Source organism: Alosa pseudoharengus, unplaced genomic scaffold (assembly GCF_046254945.1).
Source record: "Alosa pseudoharengus isolate Yale_2024_CS ecotype anadromous, Long Island Sound unplaced genomic scaffold, YU_APseudo_1.1 YU_APseudo_1.1_scf_11, whole genome shotgun sequence".
Lineage (NCBI taxonomy): Eukaryota > Metazoa > Chordata > Actinopteri > Clupeiformes > Clupeidae > Alosa > Alosa pseudoharengus.
In genome coordinates, this window is record NW_027468576.1 from 15,111,653 (window position 1) to 15,137,182 (window position 25,530).

General features: G+C 42.5%; 2 protein-coding genes across 6 annotated transcripts in view; one reads left to right on the forward strand and one right to left on the reverse strand.

The window, feature by feature from the left end:
* Positions 1-2,421: 2,421 nt before the first annotated feature.
* Positions 2,422-5,312, reverse strand: ccn1 (cellular communication network factor 1). Of its 2 annotated transcripts, XM_076278095.1 has the most exons (5): positions 5,082-5,312; positions 4,617-4,836; positions 3,930-4,274; positions 3,613-3,815; positions 2,422-3,487 (listed from the first exon to the last, which is right to left on the reverse strand). In XM_076278095.1, the coding sequence occupies exons 1-5, from the start codon at positions 5,127-5,129 to the stop codon at positions 3,185-3,187; spliced, it is 1,119 nt and encodes a 372-aa protein (XP_076134210.1). In that variant the 5' UTR covers positions 5,130-5,312; the 3' UTR covers positions 2,422-3,184. The 2 variants fall into 2 exon arrangements, with proteins under 2 accessions (XP_076134210.1, XP_076134209.1); XM_076278094.1 differs by lacking the exon at positions 5,082-5,312 and having other exon boundaries at positions 4,617-5,043.
* Positions 5,313-5,786: 474 nt separating this feature from the next.
* The window catches only part of ddah1 (dimethylarginine dimethylaminohydrolase 1), a 65,830-nt gene continuing 46,086 nt past the window's right edge, over positions 5,787-25,530 (forward strand). Inside the window, exons 1-2 of one of the 4 annotated variants that reach the window (XM_076278103.1) lie at positions 5,787-6,661; positions 6,734-6,805. Coding sequence is in view for 1 of the 4 variants with exons in the window: in XM_076278101.1 (XP_076134216.1) it covers positions 10,614-10,907 (294 nt within the window). In the remaining 3 variants the exon portion in view is untranslated. Of the gene's footprint in view, positions 6,806-10,342; positions 10,908-25,530 lie in introns of those variants that run through there. The other 3 variants (XM_076278104.1, XM_076278102.1, XM_076278101.1) reach the window with 3 other exon arrangements.

The following is a 25,530-nucleotide window of genomic DNA, read 5'->3' on the forward strand; positions in this document are numbered from 1 at the left end:
CCCAGTGTCTGTTCCCATGGCATTATGAAACAGGCCTGAATGAAAGGACTGGTGTAAACACAGGGGGAGATGCTATCTCTGTCTCGTCTGTCTCCTCCTCGCTGGCTTCCCCTGCACCACAGACATCACAATAGCTCTACTGGGTCTTAAAATTACAAAACACCCTTACTGGAGCCTTCCAGGCACCAACAGAGGGAACAGTTAAAAATGTTCCCACTTATTTTTTTATTCTTTTTTCCTTTCCCACTTCACTCCTTTTTTCTCTCCCTCATCTTTTTTAATCTGTCTCTTTCTTCTGTCTCCTTCATTTTCATTTCACAGCTCTCATTAAACGAGCTCGCTGTTCCATCTGGATGGGGGGAGAGGCGGTATTATCAGGCTCCCTGGGAGAAGATGAAACAGAGGAAGGCATTTATATCACTAATAAACTTGGCAAGTCATTAAGACTGTTGTCTAAATTGAGCTGCGCCAAGGCTAATTGCAGCGCTCCCAAACCTGTCTGCATCCTGCAGGTGTCTCTGAATCCACCAGGTGGCTCTCTCTCTCATGAAGTACTGCTCATCCTACTTCACCAAGGCACTTAATGGCTGTTGAGGGAATGAGAAAGAGTGAACGAGAGGGAGAAAGGGCCCTCCTCCCTCTTCTGTTGGGTTCCCAATAACACTTGGTATTAACCTGGTGTTCTGAGCTCGGGGGCTGTTAAAAGAACTGACATCAGTCCACGGACCGTTTCCAGCATGCTGTAATGGCCACTTTTTACTCAGTTATGTTCTTAGGTACCCAGCATTACGTATCTTTTAATGAAGCCTGCATGTTAATGTCTTTGTCAACACACTGCAATGATGTTGTCTGTGGCTGATCATGAACCTCTGACCTTTGAGTACTGTGCTGTCAGTAAAAACATACATTCACATGTTAGCAATTAAATCTTGCAAAACTATACTATTATGGACTTAGATGATACTAAACATTGCAGATAATTGCAATATATCATTTGTATGCATAGCAAACATTTTGGCATGAAGACCTGGATTAACAAATCTATATGGTGACTACCATTTGAAATTATGAAGTAGGCAGCACCCATGCACAGCTCTCATGCTTGCAGAAAAGAGAAAAGTTGTTTTCTTGACTTTTGCAGAGCACAGTGGGTTTCCTGCCTATCCTGGCAGAGCCAGCATTATAAAATGGCTCCACTAGCTTTGCAGTATTCTGCTTAATGCATGGTTGGAATGTAGGGTAATGCAGTTGTCCCAGTTCTGCTTGATGTTGTGTTTTTCTTTTGCTACTCTGTTATGGTGCAGTGCAGCTATGTGGTGGAGCTCCGACGTTGTGTATTTTTAGAGGGAACTCCAACCAAAGTGAACATGTTGCTCCGAAATATTTTCCAACATCTGCCGACCATCAGGATGTCTGCTTTTCGAGCCACTACAGCATTCCTTAGCCATTCCTTCTCACCTGGATCAAAACCTTTCTGCATATATATCACTTTTCCCCCAAAGGGAAGCTGATGTTGACTGTGCTCAGGGGAGCAGGGACTCTACAGTCCAGTAGAGGATGGGCTATAGGTTTTCTTGGAAGAGGAGACATATTTGGACCAAGCCCACACCTTCATTGTGGTCCACATACCACTTAGCTCCTCAGTCTCTCTTTCCCTCTTTCTCCCACGCCATCTTGATCTCTCTCTCTCACACACACACACACACACAAGCGCACACACATTCTGCAATCAATTACATTGATGTTAGACTTTTACTAGAAAGCATATGTGAGTGATGTGAGGAAACATCAGATCACATTCCAAGAATTCATATCAATTGGAATTACTGTCCCCATTAGTTATTTTACCTCTTGATTCTTCCGTGCCTGTGAACAAGCCTCTCAAAACCCCAATAGGCTACAATGGCTGGAAGAAGAAGAGGAAAAAAGGCACTCGTTAGAAGCAGTTCTCTTAGCAAGCCTGCCAGTCCCATTTGGAAAAGCACTCAAGATTTTTGGCATAGCTCCAAGGCTGATTGTCATTGTCGAGCTTTTGATCATTTTGTTAATAGAATTAGTTGAGTATGTGGCTTAGGCTGGTCCGCAGTGTTAGCCACCCTTTGAGAGTCCACAATAACATTCCATTCCACATAAACCCTCTCTATTCCGGAAGCACTCTGTTATATAATATGACTGACCTATCCAGGCTCTCCCATTCCAATTGCTCCCATTCTGTTTCCTTCATTTTCCCTGAAGAAGACAAGTTATGTTGATCTACATAGTTTAAGATTCAATGTTTGTTTTGGAGTTGAATGTTCTGTCATATAAAGACAAAATATGTATTGTTGATGTCTGTCTTTGTGGTAGTTATTTTGTTGTTTGTACCCATTCTTGCTCTGAATTATTGTTAGAGTCCATGTGGCAGAAAGACAACAGAGATAATCCAGTTTTCATAAATAAATCATTTTTTATTTGTTACATATAAAATTAGATCATTTTACAATTTATTCCAGTATGACAATATCCAAATAAAGTAGCTACATTTTAGATAAATAATATTAACAATAATAAAACATTCATTCAATCTTTAACATGTCTCAATCGTCTTGATGTACTAATGGAGTTGGAATTCAATAGCTGCCGTACAATGCGAACATGATGGTTCACACTTGGAAGGAATGTTCCCACAGACTTGTTGAACAAGCACGCAGTGGTGTCTGTTTCTGGGATAAAACTCGCAATTTAAAAATTTAAGTTACATATGTGCATATATATGAACGTAGATATATACACACACAAGTCTACAGGCTGGGTAGTATGTCGCATTTATGAATCAAAATATACACAGCAAATTGATATCAACAACTACATTGTACATGTTCTCGTTAATTACAAGTTGCTCCATAACGAAGCTACTGAATAATGCTCCCCATAATTGAAGCAAGACTTTCAAGTTGAAAGCTATCAAACGCTGACTCAGTTGCAGCAAACAGTGCACTTCTTCAAAGTCCTCATGAAGCAAGTCTTTATAGTTCCATGGAAATCCAATTAAAACAGGAGATGGTAGGTGGGCAGGTAACTGATTGTATGTCGGACTGTCATAGGTTTTTATGACATCACTGCAGATGCATTGCTAGTTTGTGTCTTGTTCTTGTTTTTTTGTGTCTCTGTTTTCTTCTCTAGTGAGGTGCTTCCCTGCAGGAACTTAGTCTCTGAACTTGTGGATGTCGTTGAAGAGTCTGTAGAAGGGGTAGGCCACCTCGTTGGAATGGGGACAGTTGAAGGTGCACTTGCAGGTCTCGATCATCATGACGTTCTTGTTGAAGGTCTCGCCATCCTCGCAGCGGAACTTGACCCGGATGGTGCGGGTCTGCTGGGGGCTGCAGCAACGGCCATCTACGCAGGACCCACAGTACTTGGGCCGGTACTTCTTGATGCTGGAGCAGCCAGCATAGGAGAACTTGACTGCTTGGGTGGACTTCTTTGTCCTGTTGCACTTCTTTCCTTTCTGTTGACAGAAAACAAGGGACAAAGGCAACGTTAGTCAAGACAATCCAGTGACCAAACCTTTGCAGTATATTATGTGAGCTGAATGATTTTAAAGAATATATTCCATTTGGAGTTAATCTTTACCTTAAGACTGGAGTAAGGAGACTGGGTGCATGGGCGAACTTCACAGATGCGGCTCTCTTTGACAAGCTTGCATTCACTGTTGTCATTGGTCACTCTGGTTGAGATGCCAGTCCCGCAGGTCTTGGAGCACTGCGACCAAGCTGTGGTCTGAACAATGCACTTCTGGCGCTCAAACATGCGTGTCTGAGCAGGTGGGCTGAATGCTGTAATTGAAAGAAGAAGACATATTTAGTCATCACATTCACAGATAGTCAGGAAAACCTAAGGAAGCCTATTTGGCTAAACTCCTAGATTGTACTGCTAAGTTGACTACTTACCAGGAAGGGACTTGAGTCCACCCTTGAAGATGGTGATGAGTTCATTCCTGTTGGTGAGGTCACTCTCGGACTCGTCAGTGGTGGTATCCTTGCCAAAGAGCTTGTCCAATGGATTCATCTCTTTGTCGTCATCACAGACCCACTCTTCACAGCATTGCCCTGGCACCTTCACCAGTCTGGGGTTGGCACATCCCAGGTTGGGCAGGGACAGCTCCTGTGGGCACAGTGGGATGCAGCCCACTGCACCATCGATGCATGTGCACTGGTGCTTGCAGTTGGGTTGAAAGCTTTCACCATTTTGGTAAATCCTGCTGTTGTACTCACAGGGTCTTCCCTCAGACTTTGCTATAAGAAGAAACAGAAAAAAAGAGCGATGGTTATTGCTGGTTCAGTGCTGCTGGTTGACAATGGTTTACAGTCACATTTTTTATGTGGAATCTTCCCTTCAAAAGCAACATTTGCTACTCAGCTTGTTGATTTTTCAAAGTCTGTTTTCTTTTAGAGTTCAGTGTTGTATCACTTAAAAGAATTCAAAACTTGCATGCTTTCTCTCTCTTGTCTCTTTCGGGCAGACCGATGTAGAATTATGGACAGTCCACTCAATACCGTACATTCCTTAGAGCCCACCTCCCCATCCCACATGTGTTTCTCATTCAGCCCTTTTTATTGCAATAATGAGGAACATACCTCGGCAGATGCCTCTGATTGCCCCGAAGCTGGCCCCGAAGTTGCACTCGAGCCCCTTGGTGAAGTCGCATGGCTCCGTTATGCTGCAGTCTTCGTTGAGCTGCCTGGCGCAGACCTTGCAGCACTCGCAGCCGTCTGAGACGAGGCTGACTCCTGGTGCGCACTTTGGCAATTCCAGCGGGCACTCCGGGCATTCCGATGGACAGGACATGGAGAGGACCTGAACGAATGAACCCCGATTTAATGACATGCCTTTAAGCCACCAAAACTCTTTTCCTACACACATGACAACTTCACATCACATGTCTCGAGTTTCTTTTCACAGAGTTGACTAATAAAAAAGTACGACCCGGTGCCATTCAACAACTTTGAATATTCAATCAAACGTTAGCGACGTTTGTTTATCTTACAGAATGCAGTTAACTAGTAAAATTGTACATTTAAAAGCTGTGAGAAGTAACTTACCATGTTGAAGCTCCCAATGAGGATCAAAGTAACAGATAATACGATCATCTTCGCAATGTCTCCAGGTGTAGTAGCGTATAGTCAAAAAACAGAAAAGCTTATCTTATTCCCTTGCTTTGGGACTAGTCTCCGTTGAAGTTGGTTACTGAGTAAGTCAGTAAAGAGTCTTGGATTTCGGCAGCGTTTGTTTTCTTGTCTCTGCAGGAGAGGCCGAGGTATAACTCAGGCTGTGGTAGCAGTTGCAGTCTGCTGAAAGAGAGTTCCTCCCCTCTTTTATACTGTAGTGAAAGCTGACGTCGTTGTTGGCTTACTGCTGAACTGTTCCAAAACTATGCGTGGAATGTTTCTTGGCGCGTTTTCCATCCAAGCTAAGCACCACCCTGTCTAACTTTTTTTTTCTTAAATGAATTTTCCCCTCTCTCTGAACACATTCTCTCCTTAGGTTTTTCATCTTTTCTCTCCCATTCCCCACGTCTTTCTTTGCTTTTCTGGATTTAGACATTTCAATAGACCATAGCCTACGTTTACAGAATGATTTACGCACATTCAAATCCATCGTTCCATATCTGTATGTAGTCTCTCTTTTAAATAATAATGATCGATTTCGGTAGATTATAGACTGCAATTATACTGTGTGTTGACAGTAATCCTCAATAATGTAGGTCTACTAGATACTCGTGGATAATAATGTACAATAAATGTCATAATGACGTTACCATATTAATTCATGTAAACATAGCGACACATGTCAGTGAGACATCCATTCATTGCGTCAGCGAGTTATTAAAGACAATTGGCGTTTGCTAGCCGACCACATGCCCGCCTCTAAAGTTAGGCTGTATGTCATACATTGAGTGGTCTGCAAATGAATGTTCACAAATGAAATGGGTTTCTTCAGCAATTCTACACATCTGACTAACGGCAAGAAGGAGATGGCAAAAGGACGTTAATTTGTTTGTTTGTTTGTTTGTTTTCCTACTGCCCTCGTGTTCGGGTGGAATAGGTGGGCTACCTGTTTCGGAATGAGCAGTGTACGTTTGAATAACGTTTGAAAACCCAGAGTAAAGTTTACAGCTTCTATTTTTGGCTCGCTATGCCCCTTTATTCTCTCGCGCTAAGCAATCCCAGATGGAAAGCAGACTCCAGACGTAACAATATTGCCATATTTGGTATGGCAGTAGCCTGCATTATTAACATATTTCTACCTCAGTTAGCCAACCACAAAGCATTCCTGACAGCTTAAAGGGTTGTTAAATATGTTCTCTATACAGGAAATTCCTGTGCGTTCCTTTGGGTTAATTTACTTTTCACGCAATCTGTCCATCACGTTTTGAGGGGAAAAATCCGATCCAGTTTCCATGTAAGATTTTGGTTGGGGAGAAAATTGCAAGGTAGTTTAGTCTACTTTTCACGGGGGTTCAAATAAGTGACATTCAATCGATATCCGAAATTCAGAGATAAGACTTGAACAACAGGATTCAACCACGCAAACCAACGTTATAGTATAATGGAGAGTAGGCTATGATATATAATTATAGGCTACTGTAAATGATCTAAAACGCATACGCTACGGACAACTTGTGAGTAGCCTATATGTTATACTTTCTTGGATCCTGACCGTCATTCGTGAAGTAACGTCATGTCTTCTGTAGGTTCATATTGGGAGATAAGAATCTGCGCGTTAACCAGCTTTACGGAGATGCGTTCGGAGAAGCTTTTATCAGGTAAGTTCATATTTTCTCTAAGTAGCTATGTGACGTTTAGCAGTTTGGTCTCCACAGTGACAGCTACCTTACCGAGAGTTTAAACGTTATCAAAACGCTTTTTTGACAGTGAAATGTATCATTATGTTTCTTGCTACAAGACTATGTCACTTAACCTGTTGATAACAGGCTGCAAACAAAGTTGTTGAAGTGCTTGTGTATATAACCTTTCGAAGTGAATTCTATAATTCTATACTTCCAAATCAAGACACTAGATGGTGTTATGCTGTGGATAACGTTGGTGTTATGCTATTTAACATGTACGTATTATCTCGAAGACATAATTTCATCATTTTAACTGTGAAGTGTTGAACATGTGTTATCTTAGCCTACATTTTAATGTCAATTGTGTGCATGTAGTTTCATTTGAGATTATTAGTTTTGAGGATGATTGTGAAATGTGCACTAATATCAAACTAGATGCTGGATTATTGTTGTTATACACATGTGTATGTTTTTTTAGATGTTGGTGTGTGCGTGTGCGTGTGTGGGTGGGCGGATCTGGTAGTGTCATTGTGAATGTGGGCGTGCCTGCTTAAACAATGGGATTGGTAGCCTGCTGCTTGAATATCATGAGAGCCTACAACGGGGAAGAAAATGATCTATCTCCCATCAAGTATAGTTCTGTATGTTTCAGCTAATTGAACAATCATACCACATTGTGGTTAATACTGTTCACAGTACATGCGTAATGGTTTGAAGTGCAACGTCAGATGTAATTGCTTTGTACTGTAATGGCATCTGTTTCCAAATATGCCACTCAAGTCCTTTCTCTGCAGAAGACTGTTTTAGGAAACAGTGGTGTCATTGTATTCCAGGACCCAATGGAATAAGTTCCCAGTTTGCTGTACAGTAATTGCACATTAGGAAACATTACAAACATTGGACTTACGTCTTTATGTTGTAATGGCAACAATTACATTTTCCTTTGAACTCCCACCCTTTCTTGTCTGAACATGAACGATGACTTTTTGATCAATGAGCTAACATCTAGGATATCCCTCTCCAAATATAGTCTATCACACTTGTAATCTTGTTTGTTGGACAATTGCAGGCCATTAATGAGAAAAATAAGGCCATTCTGGGTTTTATATACACCTATGGAAAGAATTAAGAGACCACTGACCTATGACTGCCAACTCATTCGAATGTCACTCAGCAACTGTAGAATGACATTGATGTTTTTAGTCTTTGGTCATTGCATCTTAAAACTATTGACATTCAACAGTTGATGTTTGAAGTGCACATTAAGACAGATATGGTATTCTTTAGATTCATAAAATCAAATCATCTTTTTGTATCCTCATGACTTTTGGCATTCTATTGCACAATTCTAATTTGACAGAGCGCCCTCTATCCTATTATGAGTTACTGTATGTCAGGCAATGGCATATGGACACCCAGCAGGTTTATCTTGATGTTTTTCATAAGGTTAACGGGGCTGGACTCTGTCTTTAATCTCTAACTGTGTGTGTGTATGTGTGTGTGTGTATGTGTGTGTCTCTGTCTGTCTGCCTCTTTCTCTCTGTGTGTGTGTGTGTGTGTGTGGTGTGTGTGTGTGTGTGTGTGTGTGTGTGTGTGTGTGTGTGTGTGTGTGTGTGTGTGTGTGTGTGTGTGTGTGTGTGTGTGAGAGTGAGTGAGAGAGAGAGAGAAAGAAAGAGAGATTGTTTGTGTGTCACTGAGTGCAATTCACTTGGCATATGCTTGTGAGAAATATTGAGCTAAGGCAGATTCTAACACTGATTACACAACTAAGTCTGAGTATTGAATGACTTAAATGAGCTAGTCTGTGCCGATAAAGACGTTTCCTTTCATCTGTGAAGCCAGATGCTGGGTTTATGGCTCAGAAAAAAAGAGATGACTATGGAGGAAATATTAGAAAAAGCTCACTAACCTCTTGTGTAACTCACAAGGACTAAATGGCAAAATGCAAAATACCAAAGAGGTCACTAAATGTTCAGTGTGAGCAGAATTATGAGTGGGAATCTAAGCCCAAAGTAAGTTTAATAATGCACTTGTTCACATAGAAGAAGTGAGACAAGCAGGACATAAGAAGAGAAAGATAGAATGTATGGTACTGGGACATAACATGGCTGCAGACTCAAATAATGTGCCAAGGATATACTGTCTTGTGCATTTGCACACATAGTTAACCACAGCCTCAACAAATATGGGAGGAAGTTGAAGCAAAGCATTCAACAATACACCATGTACTGTATATAATAATAATAATAATAATAATACATTTTATTTGTTACATAGCGCCTTTCAAAGCACCCAAGGTCGCTTTACAGAGTAAACACACGTAAGACAAAAGATGCCGGACGGAATATATATATATATATATATAGAGAGAGAAATTATGTGTAATGTTCCTGCTGTAATAATGCAGTTAGTCTGCCTCGTATGTTGTTGTTTCTGACCAACAATGAAGCAGCCAAGGTCTTTGTGATAGACATCGCCTTTGATATTAAGTAAGGTAAATGGGTCCATCAATCATTTGTGTAACTCAAATTTGCAGATCTTTTGATTTACAGAATGTTGTGTTGTTATGAAACAGATTTACATATGAGTAGAATTCCAGCGCAATATTTTTTTTCTATTCAATGTGTTTTGATAGTTGTTTCGAATTCACCAAAACGGTTTAAAATGCCTCCTGTTTCATTCATTTGTAACTTAAAAATGTGTCTCCAGAGGAAGTTGTCCTTTGCTTAACCCAAATAATTCTCCACAAGAGAGTCATTTTCTGGGGCAGACAACAACATGGAAGGGAATGGAAAAAAATATATACTTGGGGGAAAGAAGGGGCAAGGGGGCATATTTGAGTGGAAAAGAAGAGTGTGGGACTCTTGGAATGTGAACACCAGTCCGGATAATTGAGTGGATCTGGAACAAGAAAAGGCAAACTGTAGTCTCAGGGTATGGAAGAATGCGCCCAGGGATGTCTGAGGAAACATTCCATTCGAAGCTGTCTTCCTTCCATAGCACTGTGGATCTCATTGCCTTATATGCAGATTGCGCTACCCATTGCCAATTATTTTGTTTTGATTAATTAGAGGGTTTCTGCAACATCTTGAATTGTGGCACACAATTGCTATTCATTGTTACAATTATTATGGTAACAAATTACTATTGCTTGTATAAAGATGATCTCTGTAGGCTACTCTGTATTCTTGAATACAGGAGTGTTTGTAGCAATGACATTAATTAATTGCACCACTTTGTTAATTTAGGATGAGAATGTAGTCTGGTATAGGGGGTTATTAATTCTATTAAAAATAATAAATGGAAGTTACTGTGAAGAGACATTATGGAAAGTTAGACTAAAACATTCTGTGTAACTGAGTAGTTTTAGGACCACGTTCATTCATCTGTCAGAAACACGCAAACTACTTGGCACTAAGACAATAAACTTAGTAACCGAATGTAAAAGCATGTTACTGTGTAACATCCTGATTACGCTTTATCTTGGTTACAGTTTTGTATATTGTAAGTTGCAACTTGTTAGGTTATAAATGGGGTTCAGTGGGAATTGATACAGTCGTAGGCTACACGTGATAGTTTGTTGCTACGCGTCATCAGAGCGCTGCTACTCGCTTGCAAATCTGCTGAAGTGAGGGTGTCAGTTAGTTTGCAAAATCAAAAGAAAGCAAGAGAAAACCAACAAATAGAACCACAGCTACTCGGTCGGCTACAACAGCACTGAGCGTAAAATTCAATTTTGTTGTTTAAATTTGAGCGTTAGAGTTTAACGGCTTCTAAAGCAAACATGGCTGGTTTGATGGCAGGTTTTGGTAACTTCACTCACGCCGTTGTTCGAGCAGTCCCTACATCTTTGGCGAAAGAAGCACTGAGGACAAATAAGTTAGATGTCGACCTTTTGAAAGCCCAACGGGAACATGAACTCTATGTAGAGGTTCTTAAACACAAATTGGGTCTGGAAGTGATCGAACTACCCGCTGACGAGAGCATGCCAGACTGTGTGTTTGTGGAGGATGCTGCCGTGGTTTGTGGTGATACCGCTCTGATTACCAGACCAGGAGCTGAATCCAGACGAAAAGAGGTAAATCTTTGTATTATTTCAAGCGTGCAACCGTGCAGGTGCCTTTTTCAGTAATTGTCATGTTTGGTTCTTCCTCGGCTACTTAACAGAGTCGTGGGGCTGCTTGACTTTGTCTGATAAATGGCAGGCTAGCCTACGTCTTCAATGATTGTCAAGATTTTCCTCTTATCCAAAGTAACACAACAGGCAGTAACAATTGTAAATTGATAGCCTACAGAATTCACATGAAGGAAATTGTAATCCTCCAGGCAACGCCCTTCGAGAGAGCGAGATATGGTCACTCTTGGGGAAACGCACCATTGTCCATTGACCGCTTCACCTTATGGAGCCAAAACTATCCACATGTATCGTAAAACGGCGCTTCCTGTTATTGTGGTATATTCCCATCTTTGTTTTAAGTATTCATGTATTGATAAACCGGACAGTTTCTAGTTTAATAACCTAGTAGTCTTATTAAAACAAATGCAAACCACCGTGGGAGTGCACTTAGATGAGTCACTTGAGAAAATTCGCTACATGAGTGATAACAACATGGTTTGACAGCAACACCTCGTCACTGCTTTAATGTAAAAGCCGGTTGACCATTTTGCACAATATACTTCTCTCCAATGTCGGTAGAGATTGCTGAAATAAAAGAGGATCTTTGTGGGCTAATTACAGCTCTGACTAAATACGTGTTTTAATTGGCCAACTGGCCAGGCATGAATGGAACAATAGCATCCCCCCCAATACCGATGTGCATTACACCGCTGGTCCACTGATTTGTCTAATGACTTGATGCAAAGATCAATGGGGATTTGAAATTTCACTTGTCCAATCAAATCACTTTCATGGCACAGAGAAGCTTAGGCTACTGTAATGCTGGCTCCTGAACCGGGATGGACACTGATTGAAATCCTCTTCTGGAGGCACACAGCAACTGATCTTAGGGAACTGAGTTGGGTTTTAAAATAATTGTTCAGCCGTGTGTTTTTCTTAGGTGGGCTCAATAGACATTCCCACCAGACTGGATTTTAAATATTGAGAAGTCAGACCTCTCTAGCTGAATCATTTGCAGAAGCCTCACAAACAGACTGCCTAATTGGCTGTGCTGCGTTTTGATCCCGTGGGTGGGTGTTTGTGTGTGTGTCTGTGTATGTATGTATGTGTGTGTGTGTTTGATAATCTCCACCTATGTGGCTGGCTCTAGGGATAAGCAAATTCTCATCGGTCTGCCTGTTCAGCTAAACAGCAAGAATGATGTTGCCACTGACAGTCCCCACAGACTGACTTAAAACTTTTGAATAGTTAACAGAGTGAAACTCTATTGTGTCAATATCAGGGATTATGTGTAAAGTGGTTTAGTCTGTAACACAGTAATGGAGATCCCACCATGCCAGATACACACAGGTCTATTGATGTAAATACAATGTGACCCATTTTTTTTAGAAGGTCTGGAATTACCAGTAGGCACATGATTTTAATGATATTCGTAAAAAGAGAAAACGTGGTACAGAGGAAAACTTACATCCATAAGGTCTAAGGACCAATAACAACATGTCATCACCATCTTCCTCATTGTAATGCCTATTTCAATTTGTCATCTTCAGCAGAATGTTTCCTAAAAAAAAAGAACTTCTGGTCAATGGTAATAATATGGTTAAAAGTATGACTAAACCGGACATTTCTAACATGATTTGTCTGCAGATTTTTTTTGTGAAATCTTTGTGTTTTGGTTACATCCATATATAGCACGGGAGTGTAGAACTGATGAACTAATATGGACTGTACACTTATCAGGCCTGACTACCATTGAGAGACAGAGTGGATACACTGAGGCTAATGTGTTGCGGGTCAGTTAAGGCTTTGAAACCTGATAAGGCCGGTGAAGGAACTTTGGACTCACTAGACTTGATTGTTAGTCTTGAACAACTTGTTGTTTGGACTTTGACTTGCACTCTGTTAATGTTGTTTGAAAAACTATTTGAAGTGTTGCCTCTCTGGAGGCCCAAGTGTTATGTACTTTATCGCCCTGGTTGAGTACATTAGTTTTGGGTGTATGAGAATTGGCATTTGTCCTCATAGGTTCAAGTATTGCTGATTTGTTACATTTTATTTCTGAACTTTGAAGTCATGCCCAGGCTTGAGGTTCATGTTTTGTTTTGCTTAAACACATTTTCACACCACCTCAGCCAAGCCGAAGAGACCAAGGAGGGCAATCATGGATGTTGAAATAACAGGTTAGACAGTGCAGGTTGTTAGTTAGCTATCCTGTATGGATGGAGATGATCATTTGCCAATTGAACATTCACCTCAAGGAGCTACACCTTACTGGTTGCTCAATAACATGTTTCACCCTGCTTTCATTTTCTATCCAAATATGCCTCATATCATTATCTATTTTTCACTGTAAGGCTTGTATTTCATGATTTGCATTTAGCAAAAGCCCCAGACAGCAGCAGAGAGGTAATAATTCGTTATTTGTAAAAGTTGTTTAGCCTACTTTGTTAGCCTGGACTGTGCGATCGCAGCCACTTACTTTCACTTTCCGCTGCCCTAGTAGTCGGCATGCCGGTAGCCTAATAACGTGGGATGCGCAGCGTATGAGGTTACAGACTGGGCTACTTAAGATTTTAGATGAGTGACCGCCCCGATATAGCTTAAGTAGGCCTAGCAGCGAAGGCTGGCAATGTGGAATATTCCGCTGGTTGGTGCACAAGTATTCAGATTGGCTGTCTATCCGTCTTTTACGAGGATTTTCTTGGAGCACATCTTCCACACAACTTCGATAGCCTAGTCAGTAGGTATCTTAGCTGTCCACTTTCATCAGGCCATATAAAGCCTAGGCTACATAATATACTGCTCAAAGAAATTAAAGGAACACTTACAGTTTTTCACAATTGTTAAAACCCATTTTTTGAAACCTTCCACCCTTCTCTCCATTCTCAAACTACATTCACAGAATGTCTGACAGTTCTTGCAAAATAAAACACTTGCCTTAAAAGTTTTTCTTATGCTCAGAACCAAACAGTGTCCAATCCAGTGTATGATTGAAGTGTCCCCTTAATTTTTTTGAGCAGTATATTTATATTGTTTATGTAGAAAATTATACATTTATTTCTGTAATTATACATTTACCCCCCCCCCCCCCCAACCCTACAGTCTATGTTAGCAACAAACAAGTAGAATGGAGAGAAACATTAAATATTTAAATATCGCAAGTTATAACGTTATCGCAGTACTCAATAATGTTATCGCAAATCGCATGTTTTCCTAATATTGTGCAGCCCTACTTGCTATCATAAATCACAACACAATAACTCATGTTATATAGTTCAATAAACCCAAAACGTTATCACATCACACAGTGACCGAGGTAATTTAAATTGGTTTATAGAAGCTGATTTAAACTGTAAACAGATATGCAGTGCTGAACGATGTGCTCTGTCTTGTATATGAATGTAGGCCTACTGTGTATGTTGAACAGTACAATAAATATTGGTGACCTTAACGTTGTTGAAACTTGAATCAAATCCCATTGTTCTCTCTGTGTAATGGTGGTGATTGTTCTGCTTAGTGTAGCATGTCATTTAGGCTTTGTCGATGAATGAATCAGAGGTCATGTGTGTTTTACACCCCTTCTCCAATCTCCCCTGGGTGATGACAACCTACCAGGGTTGGTCCTTCTTTGAATATTTTAGCATTAAACATCATCATAAACAGCATAACGTCTGTCTGAACGGTCAGACTTAAGGGTTTTACCTGGTAATGCCTTTTCAGTCCTATCCCTCTAGTGTTAATCCTAACTTTCATTGCTCTCATAGTAATGTTTATCCCATCAAAGCTAGGGCAGCTGCTAGGGTAGGGTTTTACCTTTGCCTTGGGACGATGTATATGGATGATAGAGTTGTCTTTATTTAGTCACTGGATCACACTGGTCTGTTGTTATTGTTAAGCAGAAGCGTGCTGTTCTTTTTTTTGTGGGGCTGAAGTGTATTTTAAGTGAATTATGTGGTCACAACTTTTGACAAGCTGACTGCTATTTAAATAAATGCATTTATCTATTTTGTCAGGTAATAAATATTAATTACCGGTAAGCACACAGAGCCCATTAAGAATCATTGCTGGATGTGGAAAAGACATTTTAATCCTATGAATAGGGGCTTTTCTGGCAGCTCACCAGGTTGGATCCATTAATGTGTTTCTGATCCATTAGTCCTGTCGAGCGATTGAGATGGATTTATGCTTGGGGGACTTTATTGATTGTTTTTTGATGGACTTCAGCCGCAGAGAGCAGATCAAGGCCAACAGACCTTTTTTGGACTGAATGCTCAAAAGGTGACTGCTGAACGGCTGTGTATATGAAATGTGTGATAAATAAAATGTCAATCATCAATGTATTTAAATGAAGATGATGAATTTGGCTGGAGAGAGGGGCGTACAGTTAATTCAATTCTTGCTTTCCTGATAGTTTCACCTCACCAACATGCATTCCCCCCACGTCTGCTGTGGTCTTATCTGATTCCTCTTTCATAGGCCTCCATTGGAGGAGTTGATGGTAGACCTCACTCACTCTCTTGACTATGGGGAGTGTTTATCAGGTGGCTGCCATGGTCCACTGGGCGCCACCACATTTCTGCATGATGAGCACTTCCCTGAAAGCAGCCCTCTCATATCAGTCTGTCTCTCCCCACTGAGTTGCACACTGGAGAAGGCACCGCAAGATTTCATTGTAATATGAGATGCCTCATTGGGGCAATAAAATACCCTTTAATACCTCCATCTCACCCCCTCTACCTCCTCTTCCTCTTCTTATTAATAAGTAATTATCCTGTAATTAACTGCAGTGCTCCAAGATGCTTTCCAAGATGCCTCAGTAGGTGCAGTTTACTGGTTCAGTTTTGTGTTTTTGTCACCTGCTTATGTGTCATTTAGAAATGGTTGTGCTGGGTGAGCTGTGGAATAAGCATCTGCAACGTCTGTACCACATTTGGGTCCTAGTGTTCACTGGAACTTGGGTTGATATCCGACCTGCAGTCTTTTCCTGATAAGAAACCCATCTCTCTCCCACTTACTTCCTGTCACTCTTTACTGTCTTATCTGATTGAAGGCAAAAATCCCATTTATATATTATAAATGGTTGTGCTGTTCTAGTTTTAATTTGTCATGGAATGGTGTGGTGTATTCAGAAGCCACAACAACAAACTGACTGACAGCTCACTTTAGTAGCTTTTCATTAATTACCATTGATTGTCTTCATAGTTCTTCTCTCCTTTTTTTAGAGAAATGATTTTCCATTAAGTGCATTTTTGTACTCATTGTGCCATATGGTTCATTCATTCACATGATGTCAGGCAAAGGGAAAGCAGTCGGAGCAGTAAAATTCACAACGTGTGAAACACTCCCTCGCCAATATCAGCAACCTGCAGCAGATGGATCTTCTTAAAAATTCAGACGCTTTTCTGCTCAGTATAAACACACTCTCCGCTGCTGTCTCGCCGCTCCCTGCTACCTTAACATAAACCAGACAGTGGCGGGCTTTGTTATGGCCAGACAGCGCGCAGATGCACGTTCTCTTCTGTCCTGGTTTTGTAAGACTTCCTGGGAGGAAGCGGCCCGGTTTCCGTATGGGGGGCTTTGACATCCGTGTGCAAAATGGTGACCGTCTCGAAGCGCTCCGCTCTGGGGTCATCTTAGTTTTCCGACTGTCTGTGTCAGATTCCTGCACTTTAACCCAATGAACCTTCAACCTTTTTTTCAGGCCAGACAACACAGGCCCTAGTGTCTTGCGTGTCTTGCCTATGTTTTGTAAGTGTGTGTTTGCATTTTTGTGTGTGTGTGTGTGTGTGTGTGTGTGTGTGTGTGTGTGTGTGTGTGTGTGTGTGTGTGTGTGTGTGTGTGTGTGTGTGTGTGTGTGTGTGTGTGTGTGTGTGTGTGTGTGTGTGAGAGAGAGAGCATGTGATTGAAACCCACATGTTTAAGCCCCTCAGTCCCCCACTTTAAACCACAGAGTTGTGTTGATTACTCTGTGAGCCATGTGTTGTGAACTCTTTCTCTCAGAGTTGCTTCCTCTTTTGTCCTTTTTCTCTCTCCTCTCTCTCTCTGTGTCTTTCTCCTCCTGCGTCCTTCAACCCTCTTTGGGCTGCTCTATGAAGCACCTATGCCGCGCCTGGCTCGACCCAATCAGGTCACAGTAAACCGGCACCATGTCTCCAGTTTTGCCCCATACTGTAGGCACAGGAAGTAGGGCACAGACGTCGGGGGAAGACTCTGACGGGACCGGTCTGCTGGGGTTGTCTAAGTCTCTCGGTGGGCCAGATTGCGTGTATTATTTTAAGTTGAGGGGGACAGCAGGATGTTGAGGGGGACGTTGTAGCTCAGGTCATGTCTGCCCATTCCGGCTTTGACAGCAGCTGAGATGCGGAATGGCCGGGCCTGACCCAGATCAGGACTGGATCCCGTCCAGCCCCCCGCTGTGATCCAGGCCGATCTCACCCTCAAAGCACACACCTGCTCTCAGTGCGTCTCTTAAACGTCCATGGTGACTAAACTAATGTCCTGACTGATGGGGTCAAATGAGGCACAGTATTGTTAAATATTGCATAATATTGATGCATAATAATCTTATTTAAGAATATAGCATGTGCTATCTTCAGATTCATTTGTCTTTGGATGGGGACGGGGTGATTGTAGACTTGGATGCTTGTTACTCTGGCTTAGTATAGAAGAGTATATACCCTCATTTGTCCCCTCCTAAAGTTTAAACTGTCGATGGTTTTTCATCTGTAACTGTACAGTATCGTGTGTGCGTGCGTGCGTGCGTGCGTGCGTGCGCGGTCCCTTCGTCATGTAGTTGTTTGATGGACTGTAGACTGTGATGGCACGTTCATTGTACATCTGGGCTGACAGGAGCACATAAGGGCTTGGAATGTTCTTTTGCCTGAGCTCCGTCAGGCTCCATTTTCCATTCTCCGACTGAAAGGGAGTTGAGATTCTCATTCCTGACGAATAGTCTTATCTGCGCTCTGTGTTTAGACCACCCAGCACCTCACAAAAAAATGCAAGAAGCAGCAAGCCATCTTTGTTGGTTGAATGCTTTTAAAAACCTTTAAACATTTAAAACATTTCTTTGTTTCTCTTATCTTTGTCTTAAAAAACAAGACCTGCTAAAACATGGCCACCTGTAGATACTTGAATGGGTGTCTTGGGTTCATGCTTGCATTCATCTTATCACCTTGTTGTTCAACTTTCCATGTCCTTGACTGACTGACTGACTGACTGCCTGCCTGCCTGTAGTATCCTAATTGATGGGAAACTGTAAAAGCCAATTCCTCAGCCCCAGTTTTGACGCAGCCATTTTTCAAGTCACTGAGCAATGGTGGAGCCACAAGGCTCCCAGCACCCACTCTCACAGTCATAGTTGCGAGCTCTGTGTCTGTGTGTGTGTGTGTGTGTGTGTGTGTGTGTGTGTGTGTGTGTGTGTGTGTGTGTGTGTGTGTGTGTGTGTGTGTGTGTGTGTGTGTGCGCAGACATAGCCTCATCTGAGTCTTGCTGGGCGTTTAGCGCCGGTCCGCTAGTCTCCCCCCCCCCCAGCAGAAGCACCCTGCCGCTGCCATGGTGATGCCACTTCTCATTGTCACTTAGTCCAGCGCCAGGCTGCCAGCGGGCACCGCGACAGTGCCGCTACCATCAGCTCACAGTCTGCCCAGTCTGGCATGCAGCTCGCTGCCGGTTGTCAACATCCAGCGCCATGCTCTCTTTGTAGGGATGGCACATATGCGACTGATTTGAAGCTCAGGAATACAGCAGAATATGATTCATTGCAGTTTGTGCTAATGTCATTGCAAAATATTGTATCTAAAATGTTTCTTTACAGCATATCATTTTGCCTGAAGATTCCTTTCCAGAGGGAAAATTTTTTAATTTGTTTAAACTAAAATGGAACCTTCACTCAAAAATATGTTTTCATAGCATTTGATTTTGTGATGTTGGTTGTCTTCTAGAAGATTGACGTCTAATATTAAATGTGAGTACATGTCAAAAGAATGCTCATCTGGAGCAATGCAGTGGAATCCTTAGCAAGATGTTCCAAATCTAGACTAAATCACGCCCCCCTCCTTCCCCAGCACTACTTCTCAGGAAGTCTTAGCACAGCACTGCGGTGTGACCCAGATGCATCACACATGCTTGAAAAACATTTACATTTGATCAGCTCCCTTTTTTGTGTTGTTTTTGTTCCTTTCTTTCCTTTGCACTTTTCCAAGAGCACTTCCTTCTGTATGTTAGGTGACATCAGTTTACATGGAAATTTTAAATTTCAGGCCATTGTGTTAACACATACCCCCCCCCCCCCTACACACACACACACACTCGTCCTCTGAGCAAACACATAATAAACTCCTTCTCACCTTGGAGGGGGTCACATGACTTCCAGCGTGTAGCTTTTTCTGTGTGTGCTCGCCAAGGCTCGGCCAACATGAACACGACCCCAGGTCACCATCTGTGTGGGGTTCAACTCTCTGTCAGGTAACATCTTCCACAGAGGGTTCAGACAAGGGTTGGTGTGTGTGTATATGTGTGTGTCTATGGGTGTGTGTGTGGGGGGGGGGGAGTAGTATAGTTGTTAGAACTCGTGTCCAGGTTTGGTGCATAATCCTTTTTTAAGAAAAGCTGTTAATTTATTCCCAAATGGGGGGGGGCGCATCTTCTTGAGTAATGCTGCAGGGCAACCACATAACCGCTTCCCTGTGTTCCGATTGGATGATCATGTTAATTTGTCTGCTGATGTTCTCAGGCGAAGTTCTCAAGAAAAGTTGGCCAATATCAAAGGGTACATGCCAGAACAGCAATACTGAGGAACATTTCCCAGCAACATTGCTCAGAAAGGTGCCATGTGTATCATCAGCTTTGAAGGACACATCACAGGCAAAGTTGTTCCAAAGTTCTACCAAAAACAGGCAATCTTATTAGCGTGGGTGAGTGAGTAACCATGTGGTTGAGGGTTGGTGTGAGAGAAGGAGTATATTATGTGTGTGAGCAACCTACACAACTCATCTTGCATCTTCCTGAATCTCAATATTCTGATCACAACAAGTCTGGGGAAAGTCACCAGTCAGAGGCTACATTCATTGTTTTGCACTTTTATATTGCACTGTCATCACATCACCAAAAGTATTTGTTTTAAAAAACAAAAAAACAAAAAAATTTTTTTTTTTTTTTAAAATGTTAAACTACAAAAAGACACACCTATAGCATATTTTGAAAAATACAAATCCTTTATTTTCTTCGACCCAATTAAATACAAATTACAAAATACTATTTTGTATTTGATATACAGTACATATTTTAAATACATGTATCATAAATACTGCCCATCCCTGCCTACGCGGTGTCCCAGGTGAGTGGTCAGTCTTGGGCACGTCAGGGTCACATATGGACTCCAGTCCCACTGAGGAGAGAATGTGACAGATGAGCAGAGTAGTGGAAGCAGGCGCTCAATGAGCCACATTCTCAGCTGTTTGTTCAGACACTGGCTGTGGGTGTGTCCAATGGACTGCATTTGTCCTGCTGGCCACAATCTAATGTTCTGTGCACTCCTGCTGCTCATTGCAAACATAATCAGCCTCTCTGTCCAGTATTGTGTTAGGCTCAATAACTGTATGACTGAGTCATTGGTTAGGCTACCTGATTAGGAGCTTACTGAGCCACATCCAGACCAGGTTCGGGCCAAATCCGTTCCTGGGTAGTTGCAGCACTTGCGAGCTCTGGGTAATTTGGCTGATGAGCGGCCATTGTGTTGTTGAGGGGTTTTTGTTGTTGTCTTTTCCTGTGTTCTATTTTCGCTCTGTCTCTTGTCTTCTATGCTTTGCTCCGTCAGCTTTTTATCATGTCACCGGAATTGCGCCTCTGCGTTTCGACGATGTTTTGATGTAAATGATGTCACACGGCAGCAACCAGGCAGGCGGTGGCACACGCTGGCACATTCGTTGTCTTTGAAGTTTTGACAGAATGAGTAAAGAGAGTTGCCCTGATCAGGCAATCAACCCATTTATCACAGCGACCTCACTCAACATGCCAGGTTTCACTGTCACGAGCGTTCAAAAAAAATGTACATGCGGAACTCCCAGAGGGATGAACTTTAATCAGCTTACATCCAGCTGTCACATCTCTTTAGAAGTTTATATATATTTTTACACAGTCACCATTTTTCTCTCCTTTGTAGTTCTACCTCTGTGAAGGTATTCAGGTAGAATTTTAAAATAAGACTTCACTATTTCTATTCTGGCCCAATTAAGCAAATGGCTGCACAGTAGTGCTCGTGTGTTTTTACGTGTCAAATGCAGCTGGCTGTGCACTGCAGGACTCAAGCCACTGATTTATGAGTGCCATGTGACGGCCCATTTGTAGGTCTCTCTGTTATGAGCAGTTGTGATGATTGATTGGAAAGGCACTGGAGGTTATTGGCTGTGGCAGGAAGCAAGGCGTGTCCTACAGTGTTTGTGTATCTGAGAAAGAGAAGTCTGAGAGAGGGAAAAAGATAGAGGGAGTGAGTGTGGGCCTGTGTGTAACTGTGTGCACGTGTCCTTGAGAAAACCTCTGTTGATCTAGAATGTGTGTGTGTGTGTGTGTGTGTGTGCATGTGCCTGCATATTTCTGTCCATATGGCCATATTTCTGTGTATTTGTGTGTCTGCCCAGCATGCGTGTGTGTGTGCCTGTGTGTTTGTGTGTGAACAGGGGCCACTGCAGATGTTCTGGTTCCCACCACAGTGTGGTGAGGGGCAGAGTGAGAATGTTTAGGCTGGGTGCCAGAATGTATAGAGAGTGTCAGGGGCAGGGGCAGCCCAGGTGACCCCGGCCAGGACGTCACAGTGTGGCGCGAGCTCCCGGCTCTCCCCCTGGTTCTCACGCCAAGGCCATAGCCAGAACCTGGGAGTCGGGTGTGAAGAGGACCCCAGGTGTCGTCTAAGCTGAGCCTCGGGCTCAGGGGCTGACAGACATCCACTGTAGGATGCCACGGAACCTCAGTGTACATAGCCTTTAGAACACCACCATTCATCTCCTCTGTAGCATACAGGCGAAGGGGCCTCTTTAGTAATGGATAGCATAGTGCTCTGTTTACTGTTAAACCTTGCTTCAAGTTCAAGACTCAGTTTATTAGTCATGTGACTAAGAGTCTTTGCATCAATTGGACATCAGCTTGGATGTCCACATCTCTATTTGAACCGTTAACATAATGAAAGAACGGCAGTTCTGCATACATGTTGGGCATAATGAAAACAGGCAATGCCCATTGCACGTAAACATACATAGAGATAGTTTGTGAAATGGCATACTGTGTTAATGGTTTGAAAGTTGTGTCATACATTGCTGCAAGGCCCATTGGAGGCCTCAATATAGCATTATGCACAAGCTTCAGTAACTGAGATCTAAAGACACTGGGCAGTGAAACTTCAAGTAAGGCCCTTGTGAAATGAGGGGTTTTAGATTATTCTTTTTAAATTCACAAGAACTTGAATCATTGTATTCTGCAATATTTCCAGAATGGAAATTGCGAAGTAGCGGTTAATACCCTAGACTTTACTCTTACCTTCCTGTAAATAAACAGTCCTGTTGACGTTTCAGTCCAAGTAATGGCAGTAATGGCAGGACATGAGATCTTTACCACCTGTTAACTGTGAAGTGAAGGTAACTAAAAACCCTAGGAGAACCGCAAAGTCTTAAGAGAATCCGAGAATCCAAGAGAGTCATCAGGAGCAGACTTCACCATCGGCTACTACTCAGTTACTCCGCCCTCCCAGGATCTGATCTGCACTGTGTTTTAACAGAGGCTGACAGCACATGTTCAAGGCTGAACTTATCTGATCCCCCATCTGACACTTCGATGACTCCTCCGGATAGCGCGAAGCTTGACGATTGATGTGTGACAGTGAGTCAACAGAGCACGCCGTGTGTTTTAATCCAGGGTGTTCCCCCAGATATCATCCCTTAATCCCATCAGACACACACTCCAAGGTAAAGAGGTAACGCTGTGTGTAGGTCGAGGGTTGAGCGAGGCTGGGGAGGGGTGTTGGAGGTGAGGTGGGGTGGGACACAGCTGGGATTTCTGCAGATTAGAGGTGGAAAGGGGCAAGGTTGACGTTGTGGATTTTAAGGAATGACTTGGCTTGTGTTGCATAAGATGTTTTCCATTGTGTAAGTAAGCATGTTTGTTTAATTTTCCACCAATTAGCTTTGCAGAAGAGGTGAGTGGTGGGGGGGGGGGGCGGGTGTGGAGCGACTAGAGTCTCCGAGGTGCTCTCACAAAGTGCTCTACTGGCACTGAGTGTGGAAAAAAAGACATCAGGGCTCTTTAGGGACTGTTACCTTTTATATTCCTATTCGTATTTTCCCCCTTTTTTTCATTAAAGTTTAGGGTTGCATCTGGGGTGCTTCCATCATCCCAAAATGATGCCTGTTTCTGTCCCCCAATTCTCATCGTCTTCATTCATTCACTTGGAGTGAATTTGTCTTCTGCACTTGCCAGACGAGTTTATCTGATACCTAGCACACCATATCACTCCAGTAAGACGGCTTACTCCCTCAGGCGATGGTAAGTCTTGGGTGGACGACGCCAGTCATGTGTGTTTATTGGGCGGTGTGCTCACAGCAGGTCACAGCCTGATGGGGCCCCTTTCAGCCTGGCCTGTCTTTGCACCGAACCACTGCATTACAGCTTGAGGTTAGTCATCGCTTTAGAGAGAGAGAGAGAGACAGAGAGCGAGAGACAGACAGACAGAGAGAGAGAGAGACAAAGAGTGAGACAGACTGAGAGTGAGAGCGAGAGAGATTTTGTTCCACTGAGTTGTTAATGATTTTTTGCTCCTGTTCGCATCATGGCTCTTGATCCTGTCCAGGATAAGTGCGGGCATGCCCTGTTGGACACCCTGATGCGCTTCCGTAACCCCTTCATTAGGATTTATTTCAGGATTACTGCACTGGATTAGTGCTCAAACAAAACAGGGAGAAGGGGAGAGGAGGAGGAGGGGGGGGTCCCACACGGGTCAGCATCTGGCGTCATGAGGAAATGGGCCGTGACAGAGTGACAAGCGTTTCCGACTTTCACACTCCACATAAACTCATCTAATTGCCTCGTGGCTTTCAAACCCACAACGAAAAGAAAAATACCTGCTTTGAAGTTCAAATTAGGAAAGTTGTCGGCTGACTTGGACTTCCAGTAAGTTCCGTAGTCTCCACACAGGCATACTCATTTGGACAAGTACACACACAAATATATACACGTACACACACACACACACACACACACACATGCCTCTGAACTGTTCACAGCTGGTGGGAGATAGCCTAGTTGGTTCCTAGAGTGAGGTTTCCCTGTGTCATTAGCGGCCGGGCAATCAGCTCGGCTGGAAATTGCCGGCCCAACTTTCCATTGAAATCCCATTTAAAAGACACTTGGCAGGTGAACAGAAGGGATTTTTGTACACTCGTTCGGTGATTGCCCATGCGTAATGTCTTTCCTGACCTTTCCAATTGCCTCACAGTGACAGCAAGCGCTTTAATTTCAGGTCGACTTGCATTGGGACATTAAGCATTGCCATCAACCTCTGCTCGAGGGCATATTTACACAAAGGCCAGAGTGATTCAGTGGATTAATATCACCATCAGCAAATGTACAGCAGAGATGTGAATGAACCAACGCCCAGACATTATCAAGCCAAAGATGATGGATCAAGTCAAAATGCTGCATGAGTGGTGGTTTTGTGTGTTTGTTTTTGTGTGTATGATTGTGTGTACGATTGTGTGTTTGTGTGTGTGTGTGTGTGTGTAGGTGAGGGACATTTCATTTAATAATTGTTATGTTTTAAATAGGCAATTACTGATTATTTTCATAGTAGATTAATCTGCCAATTGTTTTCTTGATTAATCGATTAGTTGTTTGATCGATAAAATGTCAGAAAACTATGAAAAAATGTTGAATCAGTGATTTCCAAAGCCCAATATTATGTCCTCAATGCCTTGTTTTGTCCAAACGCTAAAGCAGAGAATTGTATGTACTTTCCTTCAAAATGGCACAAACCAACTACAGCCCTAGTTTTAAACCTTAAGCACTACAGTGTGTAGGCAAGGAGAAAATGTTGTGCAAATGAACTTGACTGGTGCCATGTGTACCAATGTCGGGAACATTGTATTCTCCATTAGCAAGATTTACTTGGCCTTGTCTTTCAGACAGCTCACTCGTTTCACGAACAAAAAACATTTCCACACCTCTTTAGTTAACAGGTGCATTGGATAAGACCAAAGGATTGATGAACATAGAACTCCTATAAAACTCCCACACACTGTCTATTTCACTCACAGTATTAATTTATTGTGAATAATATTTGGGTCCGTAGACCTTTACCAGTTTAGACTACAGACCAAAACATTGTTCATGATGAATTTAATTGCAAGTAAAATAGACAATATGTGGGAGTTCACACATTGTGTGAATGAAAGCGATCCAAACAGATCCCCCTGTTTTGTCTAAGCAAGCCAGACGTCCCCCAACACATTTTGTCTGTGCCTCTCCCAAATGTTTGTAGCTTTGCATGAAAAAATTTACCTTTGAGTCAGTGTGATCCTGGGCCCTGCTGTCGCATTCCCAG